This window comes from Lithobates pipiens, unplaced genomic scaffold (genome assembly GCF_037356315.1).
Source record: "Lithobates pipiens isolate NorthernLeopardFrog02 unplaced genomic scaffold, aLitPip1_a1.2 Scaffold_18, whole genome shotgun sequence".
Taxonomy (NCBI): domain Eukaryota; kingdom Metazoa; phylum Chordata; class Amphibia; order Anura; family Ranidae; genus Lithobates; species Lithobates pipiens.
In genome coordinates, this window is record NW_027507758.1 from 372,413,853 (window position 1) to 372,440,789 (window position 26,937).

At 42.9% G+C, this 26,937-nt stretch overlaps 1 protein-coding gene across 1 annotated transcript in view; it reads right to left on the reverse strand.

Moving 5' to 3' along the window:
• Positions 1-26,937, reverse strand: part of ARMC9 (armadillo repeat containing 9) — a gene marked incomplete in the record, with an annotated part of 177,786 nt that overhangs the window by 107,794 nt on the left and 43,055 nt on the right. Inside the window, 3 exon segments of the mRNA XM_077487677.1 lie at positions 16,248-16,399; positions 17,226-17,250; positions 22,228-22,320. Coding sequence (XP_077343803.1) covers positions 16,248-16,399; positions 17,226-17,250; positions 22,228-22,320 — 270 coding nt within the window.

Genomic DNA, 26,937 nt, shown 5'->3' on the forward strand with positions numbered 1-26,937 from the left:
AAAAGGTTTTGCCTAAAAATACACTTTAACAAATATGCCTATTTTCTAATAAACGTGTATGGCCCTGCTCATAAAATGACAAAATAGACATATTGATCCTTTGGACTCCTCACCAAAATCTGACTGGGGTATAATGTAGATAATAAATCAGAAATTAAAGCAGAAGAGAACCAAACTGGATTTAGGCTACAGAAATTTACTCTCCTAGTTTAACCACTTTTTGTCAATCGCATTAAAATGTGGTTACATCTCTCAGCAGAAAGACTAGCATAGCCCTAGCCTTATTCATCACAATTCCTAGCTAATGGCAGTATCTGCTGTTTTTCAAACATACACCATCTGCTGGATATTCAGTCATTTCAGTCCTTAAAATGTAAATTTAAAAATCAGCTTTGGAACGCCACCTGCTGGGTGAATTGGAATAAAACAAGTGTGATTGCTACAAACCAATGTTATTGTGCCTAAATTCAAGAACAAATTCAAAATACTGCAATTTTATCAATTCAGTCTGAGTAGAGTCAGTTTGCAGGTTTTCGAGGACATTAGGACTGTTCAGCTTTCTGAACACTAAGAGCAAAATGTTATATTATACATAGAATACCAATATCTACTAAGAAGGTGTGGCATAGTGACAGACTTTGATTTATTTTTAACATGAGCACTGTTATAGCAATACAGTTATGCCCCGTACACACCAGCTGAATTTTTTCGGACAGAATTCCGCTCAAGCTTGGCTTGCATACACATGGTCACACAAAAGTTCCCTGAACTTTCAACAGTCAAGAACGCGGTGACGGGGAGGGAGGAACAGTTCTCCATCACCTAGACCTCATGGGCAATGTTTTTCTACTCTGAAGATTTTACTTTATAGGTTGACGATGACCCCATCCACATCTACCGGATAGCCATGCTGGAGTGATTTCTAACTTTAACCTCCCTTATTCCTTTCCTTGATAAAACCTTGTTCCCTCTCCCCTTCTGCCTTCCTTCTCGCTCTGAACCAAACACCCAAGCACATGAACGGAGGCTATATGCCCAAAATAGATCAGTGAACTAGGTATCTACTCTAGGACAATGAGGGATCCCTACAGCATACTACCCCAATTAGGAGGGACCACATGACCGAAATAAAAAAAAATAAAAAATAAAAAAAAATGTTTAAAGAAAGAACACCCCTCAAGATGGAAACCCCCCCTCAAACAGCAGCCTACAAAACCTTGCGGCCAAAAGAAGCCCCCACAGATGCCAACATTTCTACTTTATAGAATTTAGTGAAGGTATGCACTGACAACCAAGTGGCTGCCTTGAAAACCTGTGATATTGACGCTTGATGATGGAAGGCCCAAGAAGTACTAAGCGCCTAATTAGAATGCGCCGTGACAGAGAAAGGAGGAACTCGACCCTTAATAGAATAGGCCCGAGTCACAGTTTGTCTGATTCATCTGGAGATGGTAGCTGAAGTGGCCAGCCCTTTCCTAGGTCCCTGTGTAGCCAAAAAAAATTAGTCTGACCTCTGGAAGGACACAGTGGCTGCCAGATACACCCGAATCGCATGAACATCCAAGGTATGCAAAGCAAATTCCTTGGGATGAGGCGGCTTGGGACACAAGGACGGCAACACAATGTCCTCATTTCAAATGGAAGGCACAGACAACCTAGGGCAGAAATGACAGACAGGGACGAAGAACCACTTTATCCTATGGAGTACTAAATAGGGGCTATGACAGGATAATGTCGCCAACTCCGAAACCCTGTGGGCCTGAGGTAACAGCCACCAGTAATGACACCTTCTGGGACAATGTAGGGAATCTCTTGAATATTCTTGAATGGAAGTTTCTGGAGAACCATTAGCAAGTTTAAATCCCATGGAGGCAAAAAGACTGTACAGGTGGAGCCACATGCCAGATTCCTTGAATGAAGGTATGAACTAAAGAGTGAGTGGATAGGGGTCGCTGAAAGAAGACTGCTAAGGCAGACACCTGGCCCTTGATGCTCAAACGACAATCGACTCACACCAAGAAATGTACGCTTTCCATGTTTGATGGTAAATCTTACTAGAAGGTGACTTGCTCGCCTTCATCATAGTAGGGATCACTGATCCAGACAGACCTCTATCTCTCAGTACCTGGCTTTCAATGGCTAGGCCATTAAAACCAGTTACTGTAAAGCAGAATGGAAGCTCAGTCCTCGGTACAACTGGTCCTCTTTTAGAGGTAGCTTCCAAGGGATGTTTTCGCAGAGAACGGTGTTGAACTACTTTCCACAGCAGAAACGGATGCTGGCAAACAAACGCTGTTGGTCAGCCAGGTATATCCATTCCCACCATGCATCAGTTTTGTGTAAAAGCAGTAGTAGAAGTGGATTTAAAAACAAAGACAAAAGGGATGGGAACTGTGTTCCCTAAAGAACTCCGGGACAAGGATTTATTTTCAGTAAGTCAAAAATCCAGTTTTCTTAATTGATTACGTTTGTAATAAACTGACAGCGACTGACTGGATCAGTCGCCGATCGTGGGTGGGTGGCTGTGTGGGTAGGTAGGAATGGATTCCTCCAGCAGGTTGTGCTCAGTATTCGATAATGAGTGAAACCTCTTGAGGTTTGGGCTGCTGTCTTTTTGGTACGGCCTTATGGTTGTTTCCACATGCAGGATTTGAAAAAGTGGGAAGAAAGGAGAGCCAAGCTGCACCTGCCACCACAGCTGCCATCAGTCTATCAATAGCATGCAGCAACAGCCCTAAGAAGGGGAATACTTACCCCAAAACACATTGGTTTGATGTACTTGTCACTACTTTCAATAAACGCATTTTAAAACTACCTTCCAATTTGCATTTTGGACACCGGCATGCCTTTCTTCCTACTTTTCCTAATCATTTATTAAGGGACAAAGACTCAGAACCATCGAGAGAACTGTGATGTCCAAAAGCAGTCCAACTGGATAGGGGGACAACACAGAGCGATTGAAGTACAATCTCCTGGATAAGGTTAAATGAGGAAACCATCTTAGGGAGAAAAGAGGCTCTAAGCCTCAAGACAACTGTCTCTGTAGAACAAGAACAAGGCCCCCAACTCAGAAACTTGTCTTGCATCTGTGATGGTAGACAAAAATATATTTTTTTGTTTTTTTTTAAACAAATCAAAAAACACCCTTTGAACCCAACAGAACCAGGTTGAGATCCCAGTCACAGATGTACACACAGGTAGAACTATATGGACAACGTAGCCTTTACCAAGTAATGAGAGCAAGCAGTCTTTGCAAGACAAATGGCTAGAGCCAAGATCTGTTTTATAGTACTTAAAGGGTCATTAAACCCACATCAAAAAAATAAAAAAACTATTAAATTCTGTATTACATGCAATTCATACTCAGTCACTATAAGATCCGTTTTTTGCAAAAACCTGGTTGATCCTGCTGCGTTCTCTCTCTCCACCTTCTGTCCATGTCCCCAATTCAGCTGGGGATTTTGAAACTGGTGGCAACTCTGCACATGTTTAGTTTTCAGCAAGTGTCTATGCTGAGAATATCCTCCCAATCACATCCGAGCAGCCCACGTGACTATAAAGTAACACATCTGGGCAAATACCCTGTGGTAAATGAGCGCCCACTCCCTCTCTCCCTTTACATGCCCACTAACCAGCTAAAACACAACGGGAGTGAGATATTACATGTAGATTAATGGAGGCTTCACCTCTCCCTTATTCTAAGACACAGGCTGGAGGAGCGTAACAGTCAGACTGGCATAAATCCACCCACACCATATTATTGGCAAAAAATTAAATAAGATTTTATTTCAAATAAATATATTTTTCTGACAACTTAAAATAGTTTATTGGATATTATTTATTACTCTGTAATTTAAAAGGTTTTTTTATTTTAATTTTTTTTAACCAGTAGCAGAGGACTAGCAGCTCACCCTGCCATGGTTTCCCTGCAGAAAGGCTGGGAAAGATCTGGGTATGTTTTTATGTGACAGTGGTATATATTGATTAGGAAAAAGGTACTTAGATTATTCTTTTTTATTATTAAAATAATTACAGTGCCATCATCCATATACAAAAAGAGAAGGGACAATGTAAATTAAAAACAGTGTGCGTTTAGTATCACTTTAAAAAGTCCAAATGTTGATCTTGACCAGGCTGGAGAAAGGTCAAGATGAGTCCACAGATTGTTTTCTGGGAGGAAATTCCATTTTTTTCACATCATGTGAAGAACACTTTCCAAGTATGAAAGCAGACCTCGCGAGAGGGGGGAATTCCTAGCCTTTAGGAGCGTATGAATAGCTGAATCAGACAGGCCTCTATCTCTTAGGAGCCAGGCTTTAACAGCCAAGCTGTCAAAGCAAGTAACCATGAAATGGGGTGGTAAACCGCATGACAGAAGATCCTGGCAATCTGAGAATCAATGAGAATCACCAGGATGCCCTCCATCTTGATGCTGCAGATCAGATGAGGAAGAAACAAGTTATACTGATCCCACTGAGTAACCAGGGCATCCACTACTGAGTCAAGAGGATTCCTGGACCTTGAGACAAACTTGACAGTTTGTTGTTGAGTCTAGAAGCCAGAAGGTTCACATCCAGCAATAGACCTGAAACATCTCCAGGTTAAGAGAGACCATTTCCCAGAGTCCAGAGTTAAGCCCTTTTGACAATTTTCCATTCCTGGAATGTGCATTGTGAACAGGACTGGAATTTGAAGTTCTGCCAAGAGGGAATCTGTTCGACCTCACTTTAAACTACAAGACATCTGGCTCCTCCCTTATGAATAAATGTATGGCACTGGTCGGACTAAATCAGAAATGTAAGATCTTGCCGTCTAAAGAGTCAGCTCCAGTATGTTAATTGGGAGACAAGCTTCCTCCGACAATCAAGTCCACTGCACTGATAGGGTGACCAGTACTCCTTCGCAGGAGGCTGGCATCAGTCACGAGAATTTTCTGGACCGATGAAAGGAAAGTTTTTCTCAAGTTAAGGCTGGGTTCACACTGGAGCGGCTACGAGAACCGGATGTGATTCGCACCGCACTGCAGTGCAAATCACATCTGATCTCTGTGCGATGCAAGTTCAGCCATACAGATAGTATGGCTGAATTTGCATCGCACCCGCCGCAAACTCGCAAGGGACCCTTTTTTGGTCCGCAGCAGAATCGGATCGCATGGGTATTCACACCATGCGATCCGATTCCTGTCAGAGTTTGCAGATCGCACTGCGATATGCGAACTGATCTGGGGGTGTCATTAAGGTTTCACTGACACACCCAGCAGTCCGCATAGGGCAGTGTGAACTGCTGGCGGGAAGCATGCGATGTGGGAAAACGCTGCGGATTCGCGGCGTTCCCACATCGCTCCAGTGTGAACCCAGCCTAAGGAATAGTCTCATGGGCCACCAGGATACTCCAAGCAGTGAATCCATTCTAAATCTGATTTCTGAAAGTTAGGGGTTCAACCTAGTCAAATAAAGTGTGGACAGTCCCCTTTGGACATTGACATGGTGCTCTCAGCAGGTCATCTAAATATCCCACGATGAGGACATCATTTGAGCATAATAAAGAAAGCACAGGGGTTAGAACAGAACCTTGGTGAATACTTGAGGTGCAGTGGACAGACCAAAGGGAAGGACAATGAACTGGTGATGTTGTGTATCCACAGCAAAACAAAGATAGTGTTGACATGCTAGAAAGATGGAGTCATAAGTGAGCATCCTTGATGGCCACAGAAGCTCTTGAAAGAAGGGAAACAATTACTGACTTGTGGTAAAAATTCTGCATAGAATGCACCATTTTTGCCACCAAATAAGACGTTGGGTGCATTGAATCAGAGTGGAACCTATGCCATCTTTTGCTTTGAAATCTGTCAAAAGGTTTGAGTAGAAACCCTGAAACCCTTCGTTTTCTGGAAAAACTGGCAATAACTCCTTGTAAGAGGGGTTGTGCCAGTGCAGCATGGAAGTCTATTATTTACATAGAGTTACATAGTAGGTGAGGCTGAAAAAAGACACAAGTCCATTGATTATATGTCAGCATTACATTGTATATACCTGTATGTTGCGGTCATTCAGGTGCTTATCTAATAGTTTCTTGAAACTATCAATGCCCCCCGCTGAGACCACCGCCTGTGGAAGCGAATTCCACATCCTTGCCACTCTTACAGTAAAAGAACCCTCTACGTAGTTTAAGGTTAAACCTCCTTTCTTCTAATTTTAACGAGTGGCCATGAGTCTTGTTACACTCCCTTCTGCAAAAAAGTTTTATCCATATTGTGGGGTCAACGGTATGGTATTTTGTATATTGAAATCATATCCCCTCTCAAGCGTCTCTTCTCCAGAGAGAATAACTCCATTTCCAGTACATCCTTCCTGAGGACTGGTGCCCAGAACTGGACAGCATACTCTAGGTGCAGCCAGACCAGAGTCTTGTAGAGCGGGAGAATTATCGTTTTAGCTCTGGAATGAATCCCCCTTTTAATGCATGCCAATATTCGGTTTGCTTTGTTAGCAGCAGCTTGGCATTGCGTGCCATTGCTAAGCCTATCAGCTACTAGGACCCCCAGGTGATAGGTTCTCCCCCCCAGTGTATAGATTGCATTCATATTTTTGCCACCCAAATGCATCATTTTAAATTTTTCTACATTCAACCCGATTTGCCATGTAGTTGCCCACCCCATTAATTTGTTCAGATCTTTTTGCAAAGCTTCCACATCCTGCAGAGAAGTTATTGCCCTGCTTAGCATCGCCCGCAAATACAGAGATTGAACCATTTACCCTATCCTCCAGGTAGTTTATGAACAAATTAAATAGGCGTGGTCCCAGCACAGAACCCTGGGGGACCCTACTACCCACCCCTGACCATTCCGAGTACTCCCCATTTATCACCACTCTCTGAACTCCCCCTTGTAGCCAGTTTTCAATCAATGTACTCATCCTATGGTCCATGCCAACGGACCTTATTTTGTACAGTAAACGTTTATGGGGAACTGTCAAATTATTTTGCAAAATTCAGATTCACCACGTCTACAGGCCTTCCTCGTGAAGACTGAGAAGAATAAATTCTATACCTTTGCCACCTCCCCGTCCTTTGTAACCAGATGTACTTCCTCATTCTTTATGGGGCCAATATGGTCTGTCCTCCTTTTTCACTGTTTACATACTTAAAGAATTTCTTGGGATTTTTTTTTACTCTCCTCCGCTATGTGTTTTTCATGTTCTATCTTAGCCATCCTTATGGCACCCTTACAATTCTTGTTGCATTCTTTATAAAAGTCTGAATGCTGATGATGATGGTCCCTCAACCTTGTATTTTTTGAAGGCCTTCTCTTTTACTTTTATATGCATTTTTACATTGGAGTTAAGCCATCCATGACTTTTGTTCGCTCTTTTAAATTTATTACCCAATGGGATGCATTGGCTAATGCCCTTATTTAATATGCTCTTAAAGCAAACCCATCGCTCCTGCATGTTCTTTGTTCCTATGATTTTATCCCAATTTATATCTTCTAGCAAGGTTTGTAGTTTAGGGAAGTTGGCTCTTTTGAAATTCAGTGTCTTTGTATTCCCCTTATGTTTGCTATTTGTGTGATTGATACTGAAGCCAATTGACCTGTGATCACTGTTACCTAAATTGCCCCGTATTTCCACATCCGTTATCAGGTCTGCATTGTTGGTAATCAGTAGATCCAGTAACGCTTTATTTCTAGTTGATGTATCTACCATCTGACCCATAAAAAATTGTCCTGTAAGACATTCAGGACTGGTGAGCCTTAGATGAATGTGAGGTTCCCTCCGCCCAGTCTATGTGTGGATAATTAAAATCTCCCCCCATTATGATACCATGATGATAGTTGGTGCAGAGACATCAAAAGACTGGACAATATGAAATGAGGAAGAGGCGATTTAAAGCGGTTCTTCACCCTAAAGGGGAAGTTCCGCTAGTATTATCCCTCCCCCCTCCGGTGCCACAATCGGCACCTTTCGGGGGGGAGGGGGGTGCAGTTACCTGGATAATCCAGGTAACTGCACCCACTTCCGGCCAGACCGCCGCAGACCCACGCATCGCTCCGCCCCCCCCGTTGTGTTCTGGGAAACACACAGTTCCCAGAGACACAGCGGGGAACCAGCGCAGCGCGACTTGCGCATGCGCAGTAGGGAACCGGGCAGTGAAGCCCTCATGCTTCACTTCCCGATTCCCTGACAGAGGATGGCGGCGGTGGCTGCAGCGAGACGAGCGATCGCTCGTCATCTGCCGCCGACATCGCTGGAACCTGGGACAGGTAAGTGTGATATTATTAAAAGTCAGCAGCTGCAATATTAGTAGCTGCTGGCTTTTAATATTTTTTTTTTAGGTGCAGCTCCTCTTTAAATTCTAGCTTGTAGGCCCTTGACACCAAGTCCTTTACCTATGCATTCAAGGTTCTTTCTGTCCAAGCAATCACAAAAAGGTTAACGGACATCTCCGCCCCCAATTTGAGAAGTGGGGGGCGTACTCTCAATGTGTGGACTGCAGTCTTAGAAGACTTTGGAGTCCAAAGCTTTTAACAGAACTCAGTCACAGACTTGAACATGGAGGACTGTAAGAAATGAAAGAAAAGGTGGGGGCGTGGCTGGACGCTGAGCAGGATGGAAGTCTGATCTCCCTGCTCTCCACGGACCTGCTACCAAAAAGCTTCATATGGGAACACAGCCACACCGAGATGGGCAGGAATCGCACCACCCGCTCACAGAAACAGGGGAGAACCTCGGGACAGCTGCCGGGGCCCCCCATCCAGTCCTACTTCACGCTGCCACCCAGGACTGCCATGCGGGAAGCAGTAAACATGGAGCCGCTACTCGCCACACAGGTATCTCCTCCCCCTCCTCCCGAGAACCCGGGCACACTGCAGATGTGTCCAAAGAGGACTCCACGTCAACACCCTGGATGGCGGGCTACCCAGCGGTGGACCCGCTGCACAGTCCTCTGCTCTGTCAGCACCACGCATCTGCCTCGGTCCCTCCACGTAGAGCAACTGATGCCATCTTGCTGGTACACTCGGAGCAGCTCCATTAATTCCACGGGCGAGTCCCTCTTTAAGTCCCTCCCCTACAAAAGGCCTCAGCCCTGGACTCCCTCTGGGGCACTCTGCCAGCGTTCTGGCACTGGGGACTTCCCCCCCCTTTCCCATTCAGGCCGCTCACACTCCTTGCCGCAGCCTACCACTTCCCCCCTCCAGACCCCATCCTCTGTTCCAGGCTCTCTGAAGCCACAGAGGCCACACCGCTTCCTTGACCCCAGCATCAAAGGCCTCATAGCAGACCATACGACACCCTCACCCCCCCCCCCCCCCGGCACCTCACAGACACCCCACCTGCTCCCCATGCAGACTATACAAGAGCAGAGAGTGGTTTGACCCATGGGCCCCCCTTAAAGGCTAAGGCCCACCATCAGCCGATGCCCTGAGTACCATCCATCCTCACCACCGATGAGCTGGTCTCCTGGCGGGAGCAACTCCACTCTTTACCTACCAGGGGAGACTTCAAGCTCCTTATTTCTGAGGTTAGAGAGAATCCCAAGCAACGATCAGCCTGAGGAACTTTCATGGCTGATACTGCCCTTCTCATCCTTTTTGTTTTTACAGTCGGCAGACCTGACTATGGGAGAACAGTTTGTTTTTAACCATTGAACTAAAGTTGAACTTCCTGTTCCTACTGATTGACCCGTTTTCCTCCCTAGGTTGTAGTTCTTATCCTGCGGGGGTGAAATGCCCCCCCCCCCCAATTGACTGCTCTTTTAGGGGCCCTGCCATGGCCCAGACTGGGCCACCCGGGTGATTAATCCCCTGGCCGTTTGGCCCAGACATGGACACCCAGTTGGCACTTGGTGTTTGACACTAATCCCCCTTAGCTTGTTTTGTGATTTGAAGTTCCTGTTTTTTACCCCCAGTTGCCCTTCTTGAACGATGGTGGTAATACGGAACTGTTGGTCCAGGGTTGACCCGCAATTATTTGTTCTAAGATATGTGTTTTTTTTCTCCTGGTCTCTCCTTTTTTTCCACCTTCCCATGACTCATCACTCCTGGGTCCACGATTCAACATGTATGCGATGAACTACTCCTAGGGCACCAAGACTCACCTATCTGGGCTCGTGAGTTAGACAAGTATAATACACCTCAACATATGCCTACACAATATTATCTGCTCACACCTCGGCCCTCTCATGATACAGATTTACACACACACACACACACACACACACACACACACACACACACACACGTTAATGTCAATGTTAATGGCCTTAACTCAAATGTTAGGCGACAGTTGGCACTGAGGAGCTTCAGAGACTCAGGGGCAGAAGTAATATTAGTTCAAGAAGCACACTTTGACAAAAGAGGCTCCTTGGCGTTTGCTTCTAGATTCTTCCCCACGGGGTTCTTAGCATCCGGCACTAAAAAGAAAGCAGGGGTAGCTATTCTGATCAAAACAGGCTCCCCATTCACACCCATATCTCTGTATTCTGACCCCCAGGGTTGGATTGTGATCCTCAGAGGCAAATAGAAACAATCTGATGTGACTTTTTGTAATGTCTACGCCCCGAACATGAACCAGATGTCCTTTGTAACCAAGGTGTACAATCATCTATTTCGCACTAACCACTCCTTCTTACTTCAACCTCCCATTCTCCCCAGCATGGGACAGGATGTCACTCGCCAAGAAAATCACTCCTCTCCACCTCTCCAGACAATCCCAACTGTTTTTTCAGGCAACTCGCAAGTTCGGCCTATTTGATGAATGGTGCGTAGCCCCCCCGAAAGAGCGTCAATACTCCAACTATTCCCACCCATTTTGCACGCATGCACAGTTAGACTATTTCTTTATAAACGCTCCCTTTCTGCGGGTGCTTGCTAACAGACATCTTACCTATGTCATGGTCAGACCATACCATTAACCTCTAAGGTTAAACAATGCCACTGGCGGCTTAATGACTTTCTCCTGAAAGGACACAACCAGGATGGACTTAGAAACTGCTCTAAAATGGTACTTTGTCTAGAACAGTGCCCCAGAGATCTCCACAGGAATGCTCTGGGAGGCACACAAGACGGTAACACGGGGACTCTATATAGCTATCTTGACTGCCTGGAAAAAGAATATTAAACAAGTGAGACAACAGACAGTACAGAGACTTTGAATCCAGATTTACATCCTCATCTTCCATCTACTTAGAGAAATTATATGCCTACGGGCGGTCCTTAAGAGCACAGACATAGGTAGCGTTGAAAAAGCCCTTCAAAAACTGCGACAGCTCTATTATGATAAGGGCAACAAAGCCCATACCCTTCTGGCTCGTAAACTCCAGTAGCCAACCCATGCATCGGCCCCTCAGGCCCTATGAGACCCCACTGGGACCCTCCACTACCACCCTGGCCGTATAGCTCAAGTACTCTGCGACTATTTTTCTGACCTTGCACATCCCAGGCAGCTTCACAGATCGGGTTTGAAAAGTGGAGTGACCTCCCTCCCTGCGGAAGCTTTACAGTCTCTCAATTCTCTGATAACCGAAGAGGAGATTTCTGAAACTGCCAAACAGTAAGGCCCCAGCGCATGATGGTCTTCCTTACGAATATTACAAGACCTTCCTACCTTGCCTACTACCATATATGAACCGCTTGTTTAACGGATTTCTGAGCAGAGATGACATTACGAGGAACATGCAGGCCTCCCACTTGACGTTAATACCCAAACCTGATAAAGACCACACACTGTGTGGGAACTATAGACCCATAGCTTTGTTGAATTCAGACTTAAAATTTTTCACAAAATTGCCTCCCTTCATTTATACTTAATCCTTCCTTCCTTGATCCACAAAGATTAGGTGGGCTTTGTCCCAGGACGTCAAGCAGGAGGCAACACTAGGGGAGTCATCAACTTAATAGACATAATCAACAGACAAAATACTGAAGTACTCCCGCTAAGTTTAGATGCCAAGAAAGCTTTAGATAGGCTCAGCTGGCCATTCTTGTTCTCAACCCTTGAATATCTGGGCTTCGGGGGACCGTTCCTCCGGGTGATTAGACATCTCTATGCGACCCCATCCGCCTCTATCAAAACGCCTTTTGCGGCATCTCTTCCCTTTCCCATTTCGAACGGGACTAGACAGGGATGCCCGCTTGCTCCATTGCTTTTTTCCCTGTGCATCGAACCCCTGGCAACCCAGATCAGTCAGGCTCATGGAGGAATTTGGGTCCCTGTCAGGATACAAAATAAAACTACACCAAATTGGAAGCCCTGCCAATCAATATTCCTCCACCAGAAGTCCATCATCTCTCTGAAAATGTTCCCTATGCATGGAAAACCCATGCCATTAAGTATCTGGGAGTATACCTCACTCCTCAATAAAAATCTGTATATGATGCAAACTTTAGACCCCTATTTGTGCAAATTCGGTCTCTCCTGTCTTAATGGAGACACTATCCAATATCTTGGTTTGGACGTATTGCCTCAATCAAACCATATTGCCTAAAATACTGTATTGCTTTAGGACCCTCCCAGTGCCCACCCCATTGGTACAACTTAGAAAACTTCACACAAATTTCTTAAATTTTACATGGAATTAAAAGCAGCACTGCATAGCTCGCTCGATACTTTATGCCTCTCTGAACGAGGGGGTTTGGCTTTCCCAAACCTCCTCCGTTACTATTATGCTGCCCAGTTGAGAGCAATTGCATCCTGGGTTACCCTTCCAGCCTACAACTGCTGGACCCAAATAGACAAATTATGGATAGCCCCCATCCACCCAAACAACTTATTGTGGAACACTAATGCCAATTGTCCAATCCACTTCCCCATTACATACTATGAACCTGCTGCATTCTATATGGAAGTAATTGAATCAGAGCATCCCACTCAAATCGGAGGCCTCCTCAGTTACAGCCTCTCTACAACCCCAAGTTACCCGATAGGCTAACCTATCAGATGATCTCACCTTGGTTGCAGAAGAATCTTTTACACTATGGACACCTAGTGAACCCGGTGACTAGGGTACTACTATTCTTTGACGAACTTTGAGCGAAGCATGACCTCCCCCATACCGCTTTCTTTGGGTACTTTCAAATACTACACTAAGCTCTTACTATTGCCCCTACTCTTCAGTTCTCCATACCTTCCCCATTTGAAAGCGTAGTCTTATCTGGCCCCTCACAGAGAGGACTGACCTCAGACATATATAAAATTCGAAATTCTTCTGACAGACTCTCATTGGGGAAACATAGCTATATGCGTAAATGGGAGGAACATCTTGGGGAGGAACTAGCTCCTGGACAATAGAGAACTATATGGTCTTGTGTGACTAAGAGCTCTAGAGCTCTATATGTACACTTTATAAAGAAAAACACTTATAAGGCTATCTTCTGTTGGTACCTAACACCATCTCACTCACACGCCATATACCCATCGGCTTCAGACGCTGCTAGAGATGTCTTAGAGACCGGGGCATGTTACCCCATGTTTACTGGAACTGCCCAGCTCTCCAACCCTATTGGTACACAGTACAGGGGCTTCGCCATCGGCTGTTTGAGGTAGACATCCCCTTCTCCCCTAAGCGGTTTCTACTCGGACTTCTCTCTCCCAAACTCTCCTGATTAGCAAAAAAAACTGGCCACACAGTCTCACAGCAGCAAGGTGCTTAGTGGCCCTACACTGGAAAAAGTAACATCCACCAACATATTCAGACCTCTATGACAGAATTAAAGATGTGGAGCTCATGGAGTCCGCCAGCCGCTTAGATCATATAGCTCAACATAGGGCAATTTGGGAGGGCTGGTATCTCCAGGTGGAACCCCCTTGATTGCCAGGGGCACCCCCTGCCATATTGGCCGATTCTGTGTGGGATCCTGGAGTGACGAGTCTAGCTGGTTGGACATATTTTTCTATATGCCCCCCCTTCTCTCTCTCCCCCCCCCCCCCTCTTTTCTCTCTCTTCTATCTCTGGAAATGCAGACCACTCAATTATAGTATAATTATGGTCCTGATAGTATGTTTTACTGATGATCAAGGTCCACCTATAGGCTTATAGGTTTTACTACTGTATTATGCTCACACGTTTGCAGAGCTGCAAATTTACCCTCTTTTATTAATCGATTATGCTTCATGTTTGATATTTGCAGGATGCATTTATGCTACCCACAGAAGTCTGTTGATTCCTCAAAATATTTCATTCCCCCCCCCCCCCCTCTTTTTTTTCTCTCTCTCTCTAACTATTTTATTTAGTTATCCCTTCCTGTATTTGTGCTTTATATTTTTGTATTGAAATGATCAAAACGTAATAAAAAAAAATAAAAAAAGCGTTTTTCTGCAATATTGCGCAGTGAAAGGCAATAGGCATGAGTTTTAATTTTTTTATAACTGATCAATTAGGATCGATTCAGGTGCTTTAGTCATATTCCTGGCTCATACGCTTAAGGTTTTGCAAATAGACCTAATAGCAAGCTGCAATATAATAAATGTTCTCTTTTGGGATTAATAACACTTTAAACACTAAACATCCTCAACAGGAATGATCAGTGTTTACCTAAGGCAGTGATGGTAAACCTTGGCACCCCAGATGTTTTGGAACTACATTTCCTACGATACTCATGCACTCTGCAGTATAAGTGAGCATCATGGGAAATGTAGTTCCAAAACATCTGGGGTGCCAAGGTTCATCATCATTGATCTAAGGCAAGAAATGGCTAAACCAATGATGGGAATGGCCCACTGTCTGAAGCAGACTTTTACCCTAAACATCATGGAATGCATTAAAGTACTAGTAAACTCTACAGGACAACTTACAGCAATGTATATCAGTACAATATAACTTACTAGTAGGAACCTTTAAAAGTTTTTCAAGGTGAGCTGTTTAGGAGATATCACCAGCTCCTTCGGTCTACTGGGTCACTCCCACATGCACATTGGAATTGCTATGGACAGCACACAGAGTGTGCCATAAATCTGTAGAGCAATGTGCCATGTTTACGTCTGCATTACACCTCTGTATTACAGTAGACTCCCGCGAGAGTGCAGACTGTTATTCGTTTCTGAAACCCCACGTGAATACACACTGACATACAGAAACAGCACAGTATTTTTCAGGCAGGGTAAAGCACCATGGAAAAGGTTAAGCAAAATGGAAGCTTGGCTTACTCTCATCAGAATGACAATCACACAGTAAGGTATAAGAAAGAGCGGAAGTACTGGTTGGAAAGGCAGCAGGAGGTTTTGCAAAGATGGCACAGACTTTGGACAGGACGACAAGATTACAAATAAGCTAAGAAAACTTACAAGACGCTCTAGCTATCCTGTTGGGTTGAAAGTGCATCATATTGTGGTATTATCTTTTTCCTGAATTTGCTGTATTGTTTACCATGGCTTTTAAAAAAAGAGGTACAAAAAAACCTTGAGCTTTTAGAACCTTGGTTACGGTTTGACTGTAGAGAAAGTGCCTCTACACAGATGTAACAATTAGAATAACTTAGATTTGATTAAATGATAATGCTAGGTTGACATTAACTATGTGTTGAAAATGTGGGAAAAGTGTTCCCAACACATAACAGGCTACACATTGGCAGACGTGGGGGTGCCATCAGGAAATTAATGTCACTCGAACAAATCAACAAACGCTGACCCTACTGAAATGAATGGGCAGCCTACATGCAATATACAGCCGCAGAGATGTGAGCCAAGCCTGAAACAAAAAAAGAAAAAAAAAAAAAAAAACAGTAACAAAATACTCAGATATTCACACCTATAGTCTTCATAGTACCCAGAACCCCTTCACATTATAGTCCTCATATAACGTCAAACAATAGACATATACGTTAGGTGAAAAAAAAAAAATATATTTTGATGCTCAGATTCTTCAAAAGCAAATTTAATTAAACGGACTATGAGCAGCAGTCCCGTATTTATGTCAAGCCCCCACCTGACATCCCAAGGCTGACCAAAATGGAAAGGCAGAAGTTGGATTTTCCAAGTCAGTTGCTAGTGTTAGAGATTAGGCAGATGCTGGCAGGCGAACATGACAAACTTGCATACTAAGCCAATGCAATTATGTATGCTTGTGTCACAATTTTTCCACAAAATGATTATGAAAAGGGTCTGATTTTCTAAACACCTTCCCATGTCTATAAATGCATTAACTCTGCAGGCAGCATGAATCCACCTGATCCTACCCTTGTGGCAAGTGTCATACGTCACATTTGCTACTCCAGCGCAGCAATCCACACAATGTTACAAACTAATATTTCTTACCAGCTTTCCATTGATGGTCGCCTCCAATGAATCAACGAGCTCAGCTGTGACCCCAATCAAATTATGGTAGTCAGACTGCATCTTATTAAAACGTTTCATGTAGGTGATAGCCCTGTGCTCAGCTTCCATTAAATGCTGCTGCAATTGCACATCTGTACCAAAAAGACAAAAGTTAAGCAATGTTATATTCCTGAAACAGAATCATCATAAAAGTGCATTATAGCATATAGGAGATAAAAGAATAAGCCCACTTAAAACTCATAAGGTAGGAGATACTTCAAAGTCCTTACATTAGGGTTTATGTTTCACAAATGCTTGTGGCAACATTAATATTTTAAAATGGCCATATCCACAAGACAAACTGGGCATATATGGGTAGTTTATTCATACAGCCAGTGGACTTCTCCCCCCTTAAATGAGGGGTATAAAGGAATTCCCCACAGGGACACAGCCACTGATTAAATAAACATGTTGGCAAAATTTTTGTCAATCTAACAACCGATTGTTTAACAGGTATGGCTATACACAGCTCAAAATTTGGACTGTCCCTGCTGAACCGGATGAAATTCAATCCATCTATTCCCAGTTTTAATAAACCAAGTGTTAATTCTTACAAACACATTTGTGACTAAGATGCAAGAAAAAGTACAGGTCAGAATATTCAAATTTAATCATACTATACTTCTTTTCCAACACTGTCCAATAGTTATTATTTTAATGTTCCAAAAATAATTTTTTTTTTATGCAAAACTATGGACCACTTCCAACAAACCTCCTACAAAAGAACAAAAATGTCAAATTAACCCACTATGCCATTCATTTTCAAAAGAAGCAGCACAGTTTCCTAAATCTTAAATTCAAAGTCAATCATTTTTAAATGTTGTTGAAATTAAGCTATAAAAACATACTTGATGATGCATATTGTTCACATAATCAAAAGGACAATGCATGAATAAATTACAATGCATTCATAATTACCTCTGTTGTACTGGTTACTCTCTTTCTGAATTACAAATGTGTTAAGGTAAACTATAAAATTCAGGTTACTTATCTTCATGTCTCTTCTTTGTATTAAACATGCTCTGGGAGTTCTGTGTATATATTGGACCAGAACATGATTTTTAATCTTTGTTAACATCTCACAAGCTCAGCCAAAACGAGTGCATGTAATTCTTCCATTACTACATATGGTATATTTTAGGATAAAAAGACAAAAGCAGTTACATGATGAACAGAAGTTTTAAAAAAAAAAAAAAATCACACCTGGAATGTGATATTTTTAAATGCCATCCAAGTGTGCTTTTAAAAATACCCTGGCAAAAATCAAATTGCAGTTGAAAAGAATAGAATAATCAAATATATTAAAACGCTGCTTTTGTTTTTATTTTCCATTAAATGTTTTTTTTAGTTAATTTGAAAAGTTCAAAGCTGATCTCCAGGTTTTCTGTGAGACTTTAAACATTTCCTTCACTAAAGGCCACTGGATGAATACAAATGCTTCCTCTGATTGGTTGAGATGGAGAGGCAGGCTGATAACATCACATTCTCCAAAAGTAGCCAATCAAAAGAAGCTTTGTATTTGTTCACAAAATACAAAGCTGCCTATGAATGGTTGCGCACCATTCAGACCAACTCGGTTTTGTTCCAGTTGTGAGACAAGAGACTGTCTCACAGCCACAACCCTGTACTGTACGTAGCTGAAGCTACATACAGTTCATACAGTGCTTAGATCATGTGCAGCACTTCGTGATGGAAATAGTTTGGACCAAGATGATCCAAATTAACTATTTAAAGTCACAGAAAACCTGGGGATCAGCTATAACTACTCTAGAAAGAGTCACTTCCTTAATACAGCCCCCTTCCCCTTTGGATGTCATAGCTCTAACCTCTTCTTGAAATGTAATTATTGTCTGTGCAGGCTCAGTTCCTTCACCATTCCCCTCACATTCCTACATAACCTTTTCTTTGCGAAGAAGTGAAGGAGAACGCAAAATAGAGTTAAGCTGGCCACACATTATACAATTTTCTTTCCTTCAAACACAAGCTGAAGAAAAGAAAATCACTAGATTCCCCCCCATGAACACCGTCAATGTTGATGGGAGAATCCCTCAAATTACACTTCTGTATTCTGACAGCAGCAGTAATTGTATGGAAGAAAAGAATAGACAGGCTAGTTGTATTAAGCTTCAGTACAATCAGCCTGCCCATAGATGGATCGAAATTAGAATTTTCAAATTTTGATCCGTCTATGGCTGGCTATACTTGAGTCTGCTAGGGCTAATGACATCACATCCAAGATCGTAGGCCTTTTGGATGTCTACACATGGCGGAATTTACAGGTAAAGAACATGCACAATATGGTTTTAGAGATACGTTAACCTGTTACATGTTGCAACTGTATTTAGGGTGCATGTGTAACATGCTGAAAGTCTGCTGAAGTCTGCTAGCAGCTTGCTTAACCACTTCACGCTAAATGATGTACCCGTACGTCGGCGCTAAATACCGGGGGCGATGGAAGCAGCTAGCTGCCATAACCTCAGTATTTTCGGGAACGCTGCGCGTTTCTCTTTGAGATAAAAGTGGTCTCACTTTCATCGGCAGCGGGAGAGGTGGCCACCCCCCCTCCCACCGCGTTCCGGTCATCTCTGCCACTTACTGGATGCGCCAGTAGCGGCGGAGACGATTGCGTCCTCTCCCGTGGATGCTTGGCTGCTGACTGAGAGGAAGATGGCCCCTGCTCGGCTCCATAGCATGGGAGGGTGGAAGGGACGTCAAAGTGACTTTTTTTTTTATTGCATTTTAGTGTAAATATGAGATCTGAGCTCTTTTTGACCCCAGATATCATATTTAACCACTTGAGGACCGCCGTATTGCCAATGTACGTCAGCACAATGGCACAGGCAGGCACAATCACGTACATCTACGCGATTGCCTTCCAGCGGGTGGGGGGTCCAATCGGACCCCCTCCCGCTGGTTACGGCGGTCCGATTCGGTCCAGGAGCGCTCCGTGATGAGGGGATGGCCGTTGGTTTTCGGCCACCCCCTCTGGATCGCTCCTGGCCAATGAGAAGCTTCCTCCCCTGTGTATTGTTTACACAGGAAGGAGGAAGTGATGTCATTCTCCTCGGGGCGGTCTTTTTGACCGGACTACGAGGAGAAGACAGAAAGTAAGTGTGCACCAACACTACACTGACATGTAGGTACACACAGGCACACAAACCCCCCCCCCGATCCCCCTCCCCCCCAGTCACAGTGTCACTGATTGCATTGATCATTTCTTTACTGATCAATGCATTCAGTGTCAGTTGTGACAGTAAAAACTGTCAGGACAGTTAGTGTTAGGTCCAGGGTAGCCCCCTATCACCCCCCAATAAAGATTTAACCCCCTGATTGCCCCTAGAGTTAACCCTTTCACCCCCTTTTGCCAGTGTCACTAAGCGATCATTTTTCTGATCGCTGCATGTGTCGCTAGGTAGCTAGTTATTTTTTTAGGTTCACCGCCAGGTTTTTATATCGCTAGGTACCCCGATATACTACCCAATAATGGTTTTAACCCCCTGATTGCCGCTAGTTAACCCTTTCACCCCCTTTTGCCAGTGTCACTAAGCGATCGTTTTTCTGATCGCTGCATCAGTGTCGCTAGTGTCGCTAGGTAGCTAGTTATTTTTTTAGGTTCACCGCCAGGTTTTTATAGCGCTAGGTACCCCGATATACTACCCAATAATGGTTTTAACCCCCTGATTTCTGCTAGTTAACCCTTTCACCCCCTTTCACCAGCGATCACAGTATAAGTGTCACTGGTGATGCTGGTTAGCCAGTTAGTTATTTAGGTTCCCCGTCAGGTTTTTATATAGCGCCAGGGACCCCCATATACTACCTAATAAAAATTTGAACCCCCTGATTGCTCCTAGTTAACCCTTTCACCACTGATACCGTATAAGTGTTACGGGTGACTCTGGTTAGTTTGTTTTTTATAGCATCAGGGCACCCACCATTTATTACCCAATAAAGGTTTAACCCCCTGATCACCCGGCGGGTGATATCAATTAGGTTTTAGGGTCAGGGTCTGCGTCGCCCCAGGCAGCGCTAGGTTAGTGCCAGTACCGCTAACACCCACACACAAAGCATACACCTCCCGTAGTGGTATAGAATCTGAACAGATCAATATCTGATCAGATCTATACTAGCGTCCCCAGCAGTTTAGGGTTCCAAAAAAACGCATTGTTAGCGGGATCAGCCCAAATACCTGCTGGCACCTGCGTTTTGCCCCTCTGCCCAGCCCACCCAAGTGCAGTATCGATCGATCACTGTCACTTACAAAACACTAAACACATAACTGCAGCGATCGCAGAGTCAGGCCTGATCCCTGCCATCGCTAACAGGTTTTTTGGTAGCATTTTATATTCAAATCCGGAAGGCAGTGCTTGGTTTTCGGGGTCGCGTACGTGGCTAGGCTCCCAAAAAGTCCCCCACATGTGGTATCCCCGTACTCGGGAGAAGCAGCAGAATTTATTTTGGGGTGTCATTTCACATATGCCCATAGCATGTGTGAGCAATATATCATTTAGTGACAACTTGGTGCAAAAAAAAAAAAAGTTTGTAATATTCCCGCAACTTGTGGCAAAATATAAAATATTCCATGGACTCAACATGCCTCTCAGTAAATAGCTTGGGGTGTCTACTTTCCAAAATGGGGTCATTTTGGGGGGTTTTGTGCTATTTTGGCATTTTATGGCCTTCGAAACTGTGATAGGTAGTGAGGAGTTAAATCAAAAATTTGCACCCTTAGAAATCCTGAAGGTGGTGATTAGTCGCGCACGGCACCCCGAAAACCAGACTCCCAAAAAGTCCCACACATGTGGTATCCCCATACTCGGGAGAAGTACCGATATATATTTCGGGGTGCAATTCCACATATAACCATGGCATGTGTGAGCAATATATCATTTAGTGACAACTTTTTGTAAAAAATTTTTTTTTTTTTTTTTTTGTCATTATTCAATCCCTTAGGACAAAAAAAAAAAATATTCAATGGGCTCAACATACCCATCAGCAATTTCCTTGGGGTGTCTACTTTCCAAAATGGGGTCATTTGGGGGGGATTTGTACTGCCCTGCCATTTTAGCACCTCAAGAAATGAGATCGGCAGTCATAAATTAAAAGCTGTGTAAATTCCAGAAAATGTACTCTAGTTTGTAGACGCCATAACTTTTGCGCAAACCAAAAAATATACGCTTATTGACATTTTTTTTACTAAAGACATGTGGCTGAATAAATTTTGCCCTCAATGTATGACTAAAATTTAGTTTATTCGATTTTTCTTATAACAAAAAGAAGAAAATATTTTTTTTTCAAAATTTTCGCTCTTTTTCCATTTATATCGCAAAAAAAAAAAAATCGCAGAGGCAATCAAATACCATCAAAAGAAAGCTCTATTTGTGGGAAGAAAAGGACGCAAATTTCGTTTGGGTGCAATATTGCATGACCGCGCAATTACCAGTTAAAGCAGCGCAGTGCGAAATTGCAAAAAGACCTCTGGTCCTTAAGGTATTTATTGGTCCGGAGCTGAAGTGGTTAAGAGGTCCTGTCATGCTTATTTTCTACTTGTAAACAACAAGTGTAAAAAAAGACTTGGTCCTTAATTGGTTAAGGTGACAATTAACACTCCCATTAGATTAGTTTAGTCAAAGATTCAGCATTAACAACTTAAGCTGGATACACACTATACAACTTTTGTTGTTCAATTTCCTTCAGAATTACCCTCAACTTTGTATGCAATCAGGCAAGCCCTTGCACTACAAATTGAGAGTATGCAGGTTTGACCTCATATTATATGGTTTTGGTAAATCTAAAAAGGAAACAAGTCTTAAGAAAAAAAAAGTAAGTGTGTGTGTGTGTGTGTGTATATATATATAGTATCCAGCGTAAATAAAACAGAAACACCCTATCACACAGCTTACACAAACAATTAAAAAGATACATATAATGTAAGGAGCCGAGGCGCAGTTCCAGCTTTGACGGTCACCGATAAGAACTTTTCCAATCGTGATTTCAGCTCAGGAGCCCAGGAATCCTGACAATGTAACAGTGTATACATTTTAATCACATCAAGCTTGTAAACTCACATCATACAGTGTAATGTCAACCATGCTGATGCAATGGGAATTATATAGGACCACATGAACATTCTCAGACAATGACAAGCAGTAGAATATTATATGCTTAGAATTTACCACAAACTTTCATTTACCCAATCACAAATTCCTTCATCAGTTAAGCTGGAAATGTGAGCTCGCCGATAGTGAAGATGAGATTTGATGACTCAATCAATGGGAATGCTAAACCTTCTAATGGGATTTCTCTGTGTTTATTATGATAACACTTTGACATCCAACAAACATCTTTTTCCTTTTCTTTTGTAATTCATGTATTGAAGGAAAGTGGTTTCTACAAGCCAGGTAGATTTGCAAAATTAAGGATCAAAATACAAAATCAGTATAACAATCTTCTGGATCTAGGACTAAAAAAATAAATAAAAAAAAAATAAAAAAAATAAAAGAAGACCAGAATAAGGACTAATGTGGTAATCTGAATCTGACCTAGTCTGACAGAGTAAGGAATTACAATTTGAGGAATCAGTACATTTTGGCCAGTGTGTGGCAGAATTCACCACAAAAGGAATGAGGGGAAAGGATTCCCCTCATGAGCAATAGAAATAAAAATTTGGTGAAGGAAGATACTGTATAGACCCCAGTTTGAGCCGATATCAGCAATATTAGCAGGAGGCCTAAGTAAAAACAGCAAACACATGTATAATTGCAATACAGTACTTGAATCTCAAAAAAAATGAGAATATTATAGTAGATTTCCCAGACTATCCCTGGAAAAAGAGCAATCCTAAAAAGGAATCTGCTGATCTATCCAAGGAAGAAAAAGTATAAAACCCTCTTTTGCAGGGGAAGTGAAGTTGTGCGATGTTGATCATTTGTTTCACTGAAAAAGGCACTGTGATGGGAGCAAGGAATAACAGGCACCAGGGAAGATTAACCATTGGTAGAAGTAAAGATTATTATTGTATGCTGAAGAATCTGGTGTCAACTGGGTAGGTAAGTAGAAGAACGCATTTCCTGCCTATGTAGGTAGGAAACAAATTCCTACAGAGCGGGATGGGGCTTGTAGAGGGTCAAACGTGGAAGGAAGGATCAGAATCGAATATTTAAAACGCAAACTCCAAAAACAGAGCGGAATGTAGGAGTAGATGGGGTATCGCACATAAGGAAGAGTTTCTAAAAGGGTAGGAATCTCATATCTCATATATCCGGGTATAGAAAAATACCGTCACTGCTGAAAAAGAAACCACAATTACATGCAAGACTGTCAAAACGAGGAAGGTAAAGAACAATACAGCTACAGGAAAAAAACCTGAGCATCGAAGAAAAAAAAAAAAAAAAAAAAAAGATACGCAATTGCATTATCTAGCAGACCAATAGACAGCCTTCCACGTGGAAAAGTGAGGGTTATACTTTATGCAGAGGATTGAGCAAATTAAATCATACATTTGTAATCTCAAAATCTGCCACTTGAATGGGATAAAGACTGTAAAACCCTACAAGGTACTGATGTAGTAGAAAAGGAGGAATAGGGTTGTTACAGCCATGGCCAAAAGTTTTGAGAATGGCACAAATATAACATTTTCACAAAGTCTGCTACTTGAGTTTTTTCGTCAGATGTTACTATGGTATACTGAAGCATAATTATAAGCATTTCATAAGTGTAAAAGGCTTCTATTAACAATTACATGAAGTTTATGCAAAGAGTCCATATTTGCAGTGTTGACCTTTATCAAGACCACTGAAATTCGCCCTGGCATGCTGCCAATCAACTTCTGGGCCACATCCTGACTGATGGCAGCCCATTCTTGCATAATCAATGCTTGGAGTTTGTCAGGATTGGTGGGAGTTTTCGTTCACCCGCCTTTTGAGGATTGACCACAAATTCTCAATGGGATTAAGGTCTGTGGAGTTTCCTGGCCATGGACCCAAAATATCCATGTTTTGTTCCCAAAGCCACTTCATTATCACTTTTGCCTTATGGCAAGGTGCTCCACCATGCTGGAAAAGACATTGTTATTCACCAAACTGTTCTTGGATGGTAGAGAGAAGTTGCTCTCGGAGGATGTTTTTGTACCATTCTTTATTCATAGTTGTATATGAAGCCCACTCTCTTGGTTGAGGAGCAACCCCACACATGAATGGTCTCAAGATGCTTTACTGCTGGCATGACACAGAACCAATGGTAGCGCTCACCTTTTCTTCTCCGGACAAGGTTTTTACGGATGCCCCAAACAATCGGAAAGGGGATTCATCTGAGAAAATGACTTTACCCCAGTCCTGAGCAGTCTAATCCCTGTACCTTTTGCAGAATATCAGTCTGTCCCTGAGTTTTTTCCTGGATAGAAGTGGCTTCTTTGATGCCCTTCTTGACACCAGGCCATCCTCCAAAAGTATTCGCCTCTCTGTGCATGCAGATGCACTCACACCGGCTTCGTGCCATTCCTGAGCAAGCTCTGTACTGGTGGTATAAATCAAAAATTATAACTGCTCTCTCCCATATAATAAATCCTAGTACAAAAAACTAACACATAAAAAATATAAGGAAAACATAACGTATAAACAGAAATGCTGTGTATACACCATAAACAATCACAATCTAGTGAAGAAATACACAATATAAACAAATAAATAAATAGGAAATATGTTAAATAATTATGAATACCTGCAATAATAAAGTGCACAAGTTATATAAACAATCACAGGTACCGTAAATAACAAAGTGCTCAAAAAAAGATGTGTAAAAACAACAGTTTCTCATAAAAGTGTAATCATAAGCGTGACAGTCCAATGAGCAGAAATGTTTCTTCAAAAGAAATCCTGTGCAGGTGCAACAAAAAGGCTTCCTTCACCAACACCGTGCTGATAAATAGTAAGAATGTGCGCTTACCAAATCCCAAATCAAATAGGCATAGATTATCAGGAATCTCAAAGGGTCATCACACCGGAGCACCAACTCATTTTTCCACACGGTTGAGCCATTCCAGAACAGAAATAGAGGGGAAATTGCGGTGACAAAAATTGCGGTGACTACCAGGGATTTCCTGCAACTTCCTGTTATGGTCTGTCACTTCTCGACTCCTCCGCGACCCCAGACCTTCTGTCACCTCACTGGCTCATAAGCTACGGGGGAAGGAATAATGAAAAGCACAAAGTCCGGTACTGGTGGTGCCCCTATCCCATGGCTGAATCAACTGTAGAAAGCAGTCCTGGACTTTCTTGGTCACCCTGAGGCCTTCTTCAGAAATGCAGTGGAAATGTTTATGGGATTAATTCATTTTCATGGCAAAGAGGCACTTTGCAACTAATTGCAAGTCATCTGATCGCTCTTCATAACATTCTGAAGTATATGCAAATTGCAATCATAAAAACTGAGGCAGCAGACTTTGTGAAAATTAACGTTTGTGTCATTCTCAAAACTTTTGCCCATGGCTGTACACTTCATCTAGAAACCTTCTGTGCTGTGGCAGTTGTATACTCCTAACACCAGAGGTATCTGAAATAACTTGGTCACATACAGAACCTAAAAAAGGTATCTACTCTTAAACACTGAGTAAATTAAATGCTCCTTAAGGGTATTCTCAGAATTCCAGGCACAAAACCAAAATGTCATACTCATGTTAACTATTAAACCCATGCAAGAGACAATCTTAAAGTGATATTAAAGGCTTTTTATTTTATTTATTTTTTAATAAACATGCCATGTTATACTTACCTGTTCCCTGTGCAATGGTTTTGCACAGAGCAACCCTGATCCTCCTTCTCGGGTCCCTCGCTGATGTTCCTGGCCTCGCCCTCCTGCCGAGCTGCTGCTCTGTGTCAAATTTACATACAGAGCCGTGGCTCGCCGCTCCCCCCTCATTGGCTCACTGGCTGTGATTGACAGCAGTGGGAATTATTGACTCACGTGGCTCAACAAATGAGGAGGTAGAGTCCATGGAGAGGTGAAGCTCTTGTGCACAACGCTGGATCGTGATGGGGCTCAGGTAAGTATTAGTGGGGGCCTGGGGGGACTGCCGCACAGAGAAGGTTTTTTACCTTCATGCGTAGAGTGCATAAGGATAAAAAACCCTCAAGCCTTTACAACAAAAAAAATTGTACCCATACCATGCCCTCCTAAACCCACCAGTAAATGTGCCCTCCTACCCCTACCCCTCCCCCTGTAACATGCCCTCCTGACCTCCCAAGTACCGTGCAGGTGACCAATTATTCCCCAAACATGAAAAAAAAAAAATTGTGATTAAATTATTATTAATATTTAATATTTTTATTTTTATTTTTACAGTGACATCAGTCTCTTAACATTTTACTGGAGGCTTGCCAGTTGTCACACCTCAGTGATATTGGATCTCTTCCATGTCGTCCAGGTAGATCTCCACTTCTCAAAGCCTGCCTACCCCTGCCGTAGAGGATATTAAAATTCTGTGCTCTTATGGTCTTGTGCTGCAGAACTCTAAAAGATTCTGGCAAGGACAACCCTATAGTATAGGGTTTGCAGGATCTATGCTGCAAGTGTCAGTCCTCTAGGAAAAACTGAGAAGTCACTGAGTAGTAATAGAGCAGCATAGACTGATGCCACA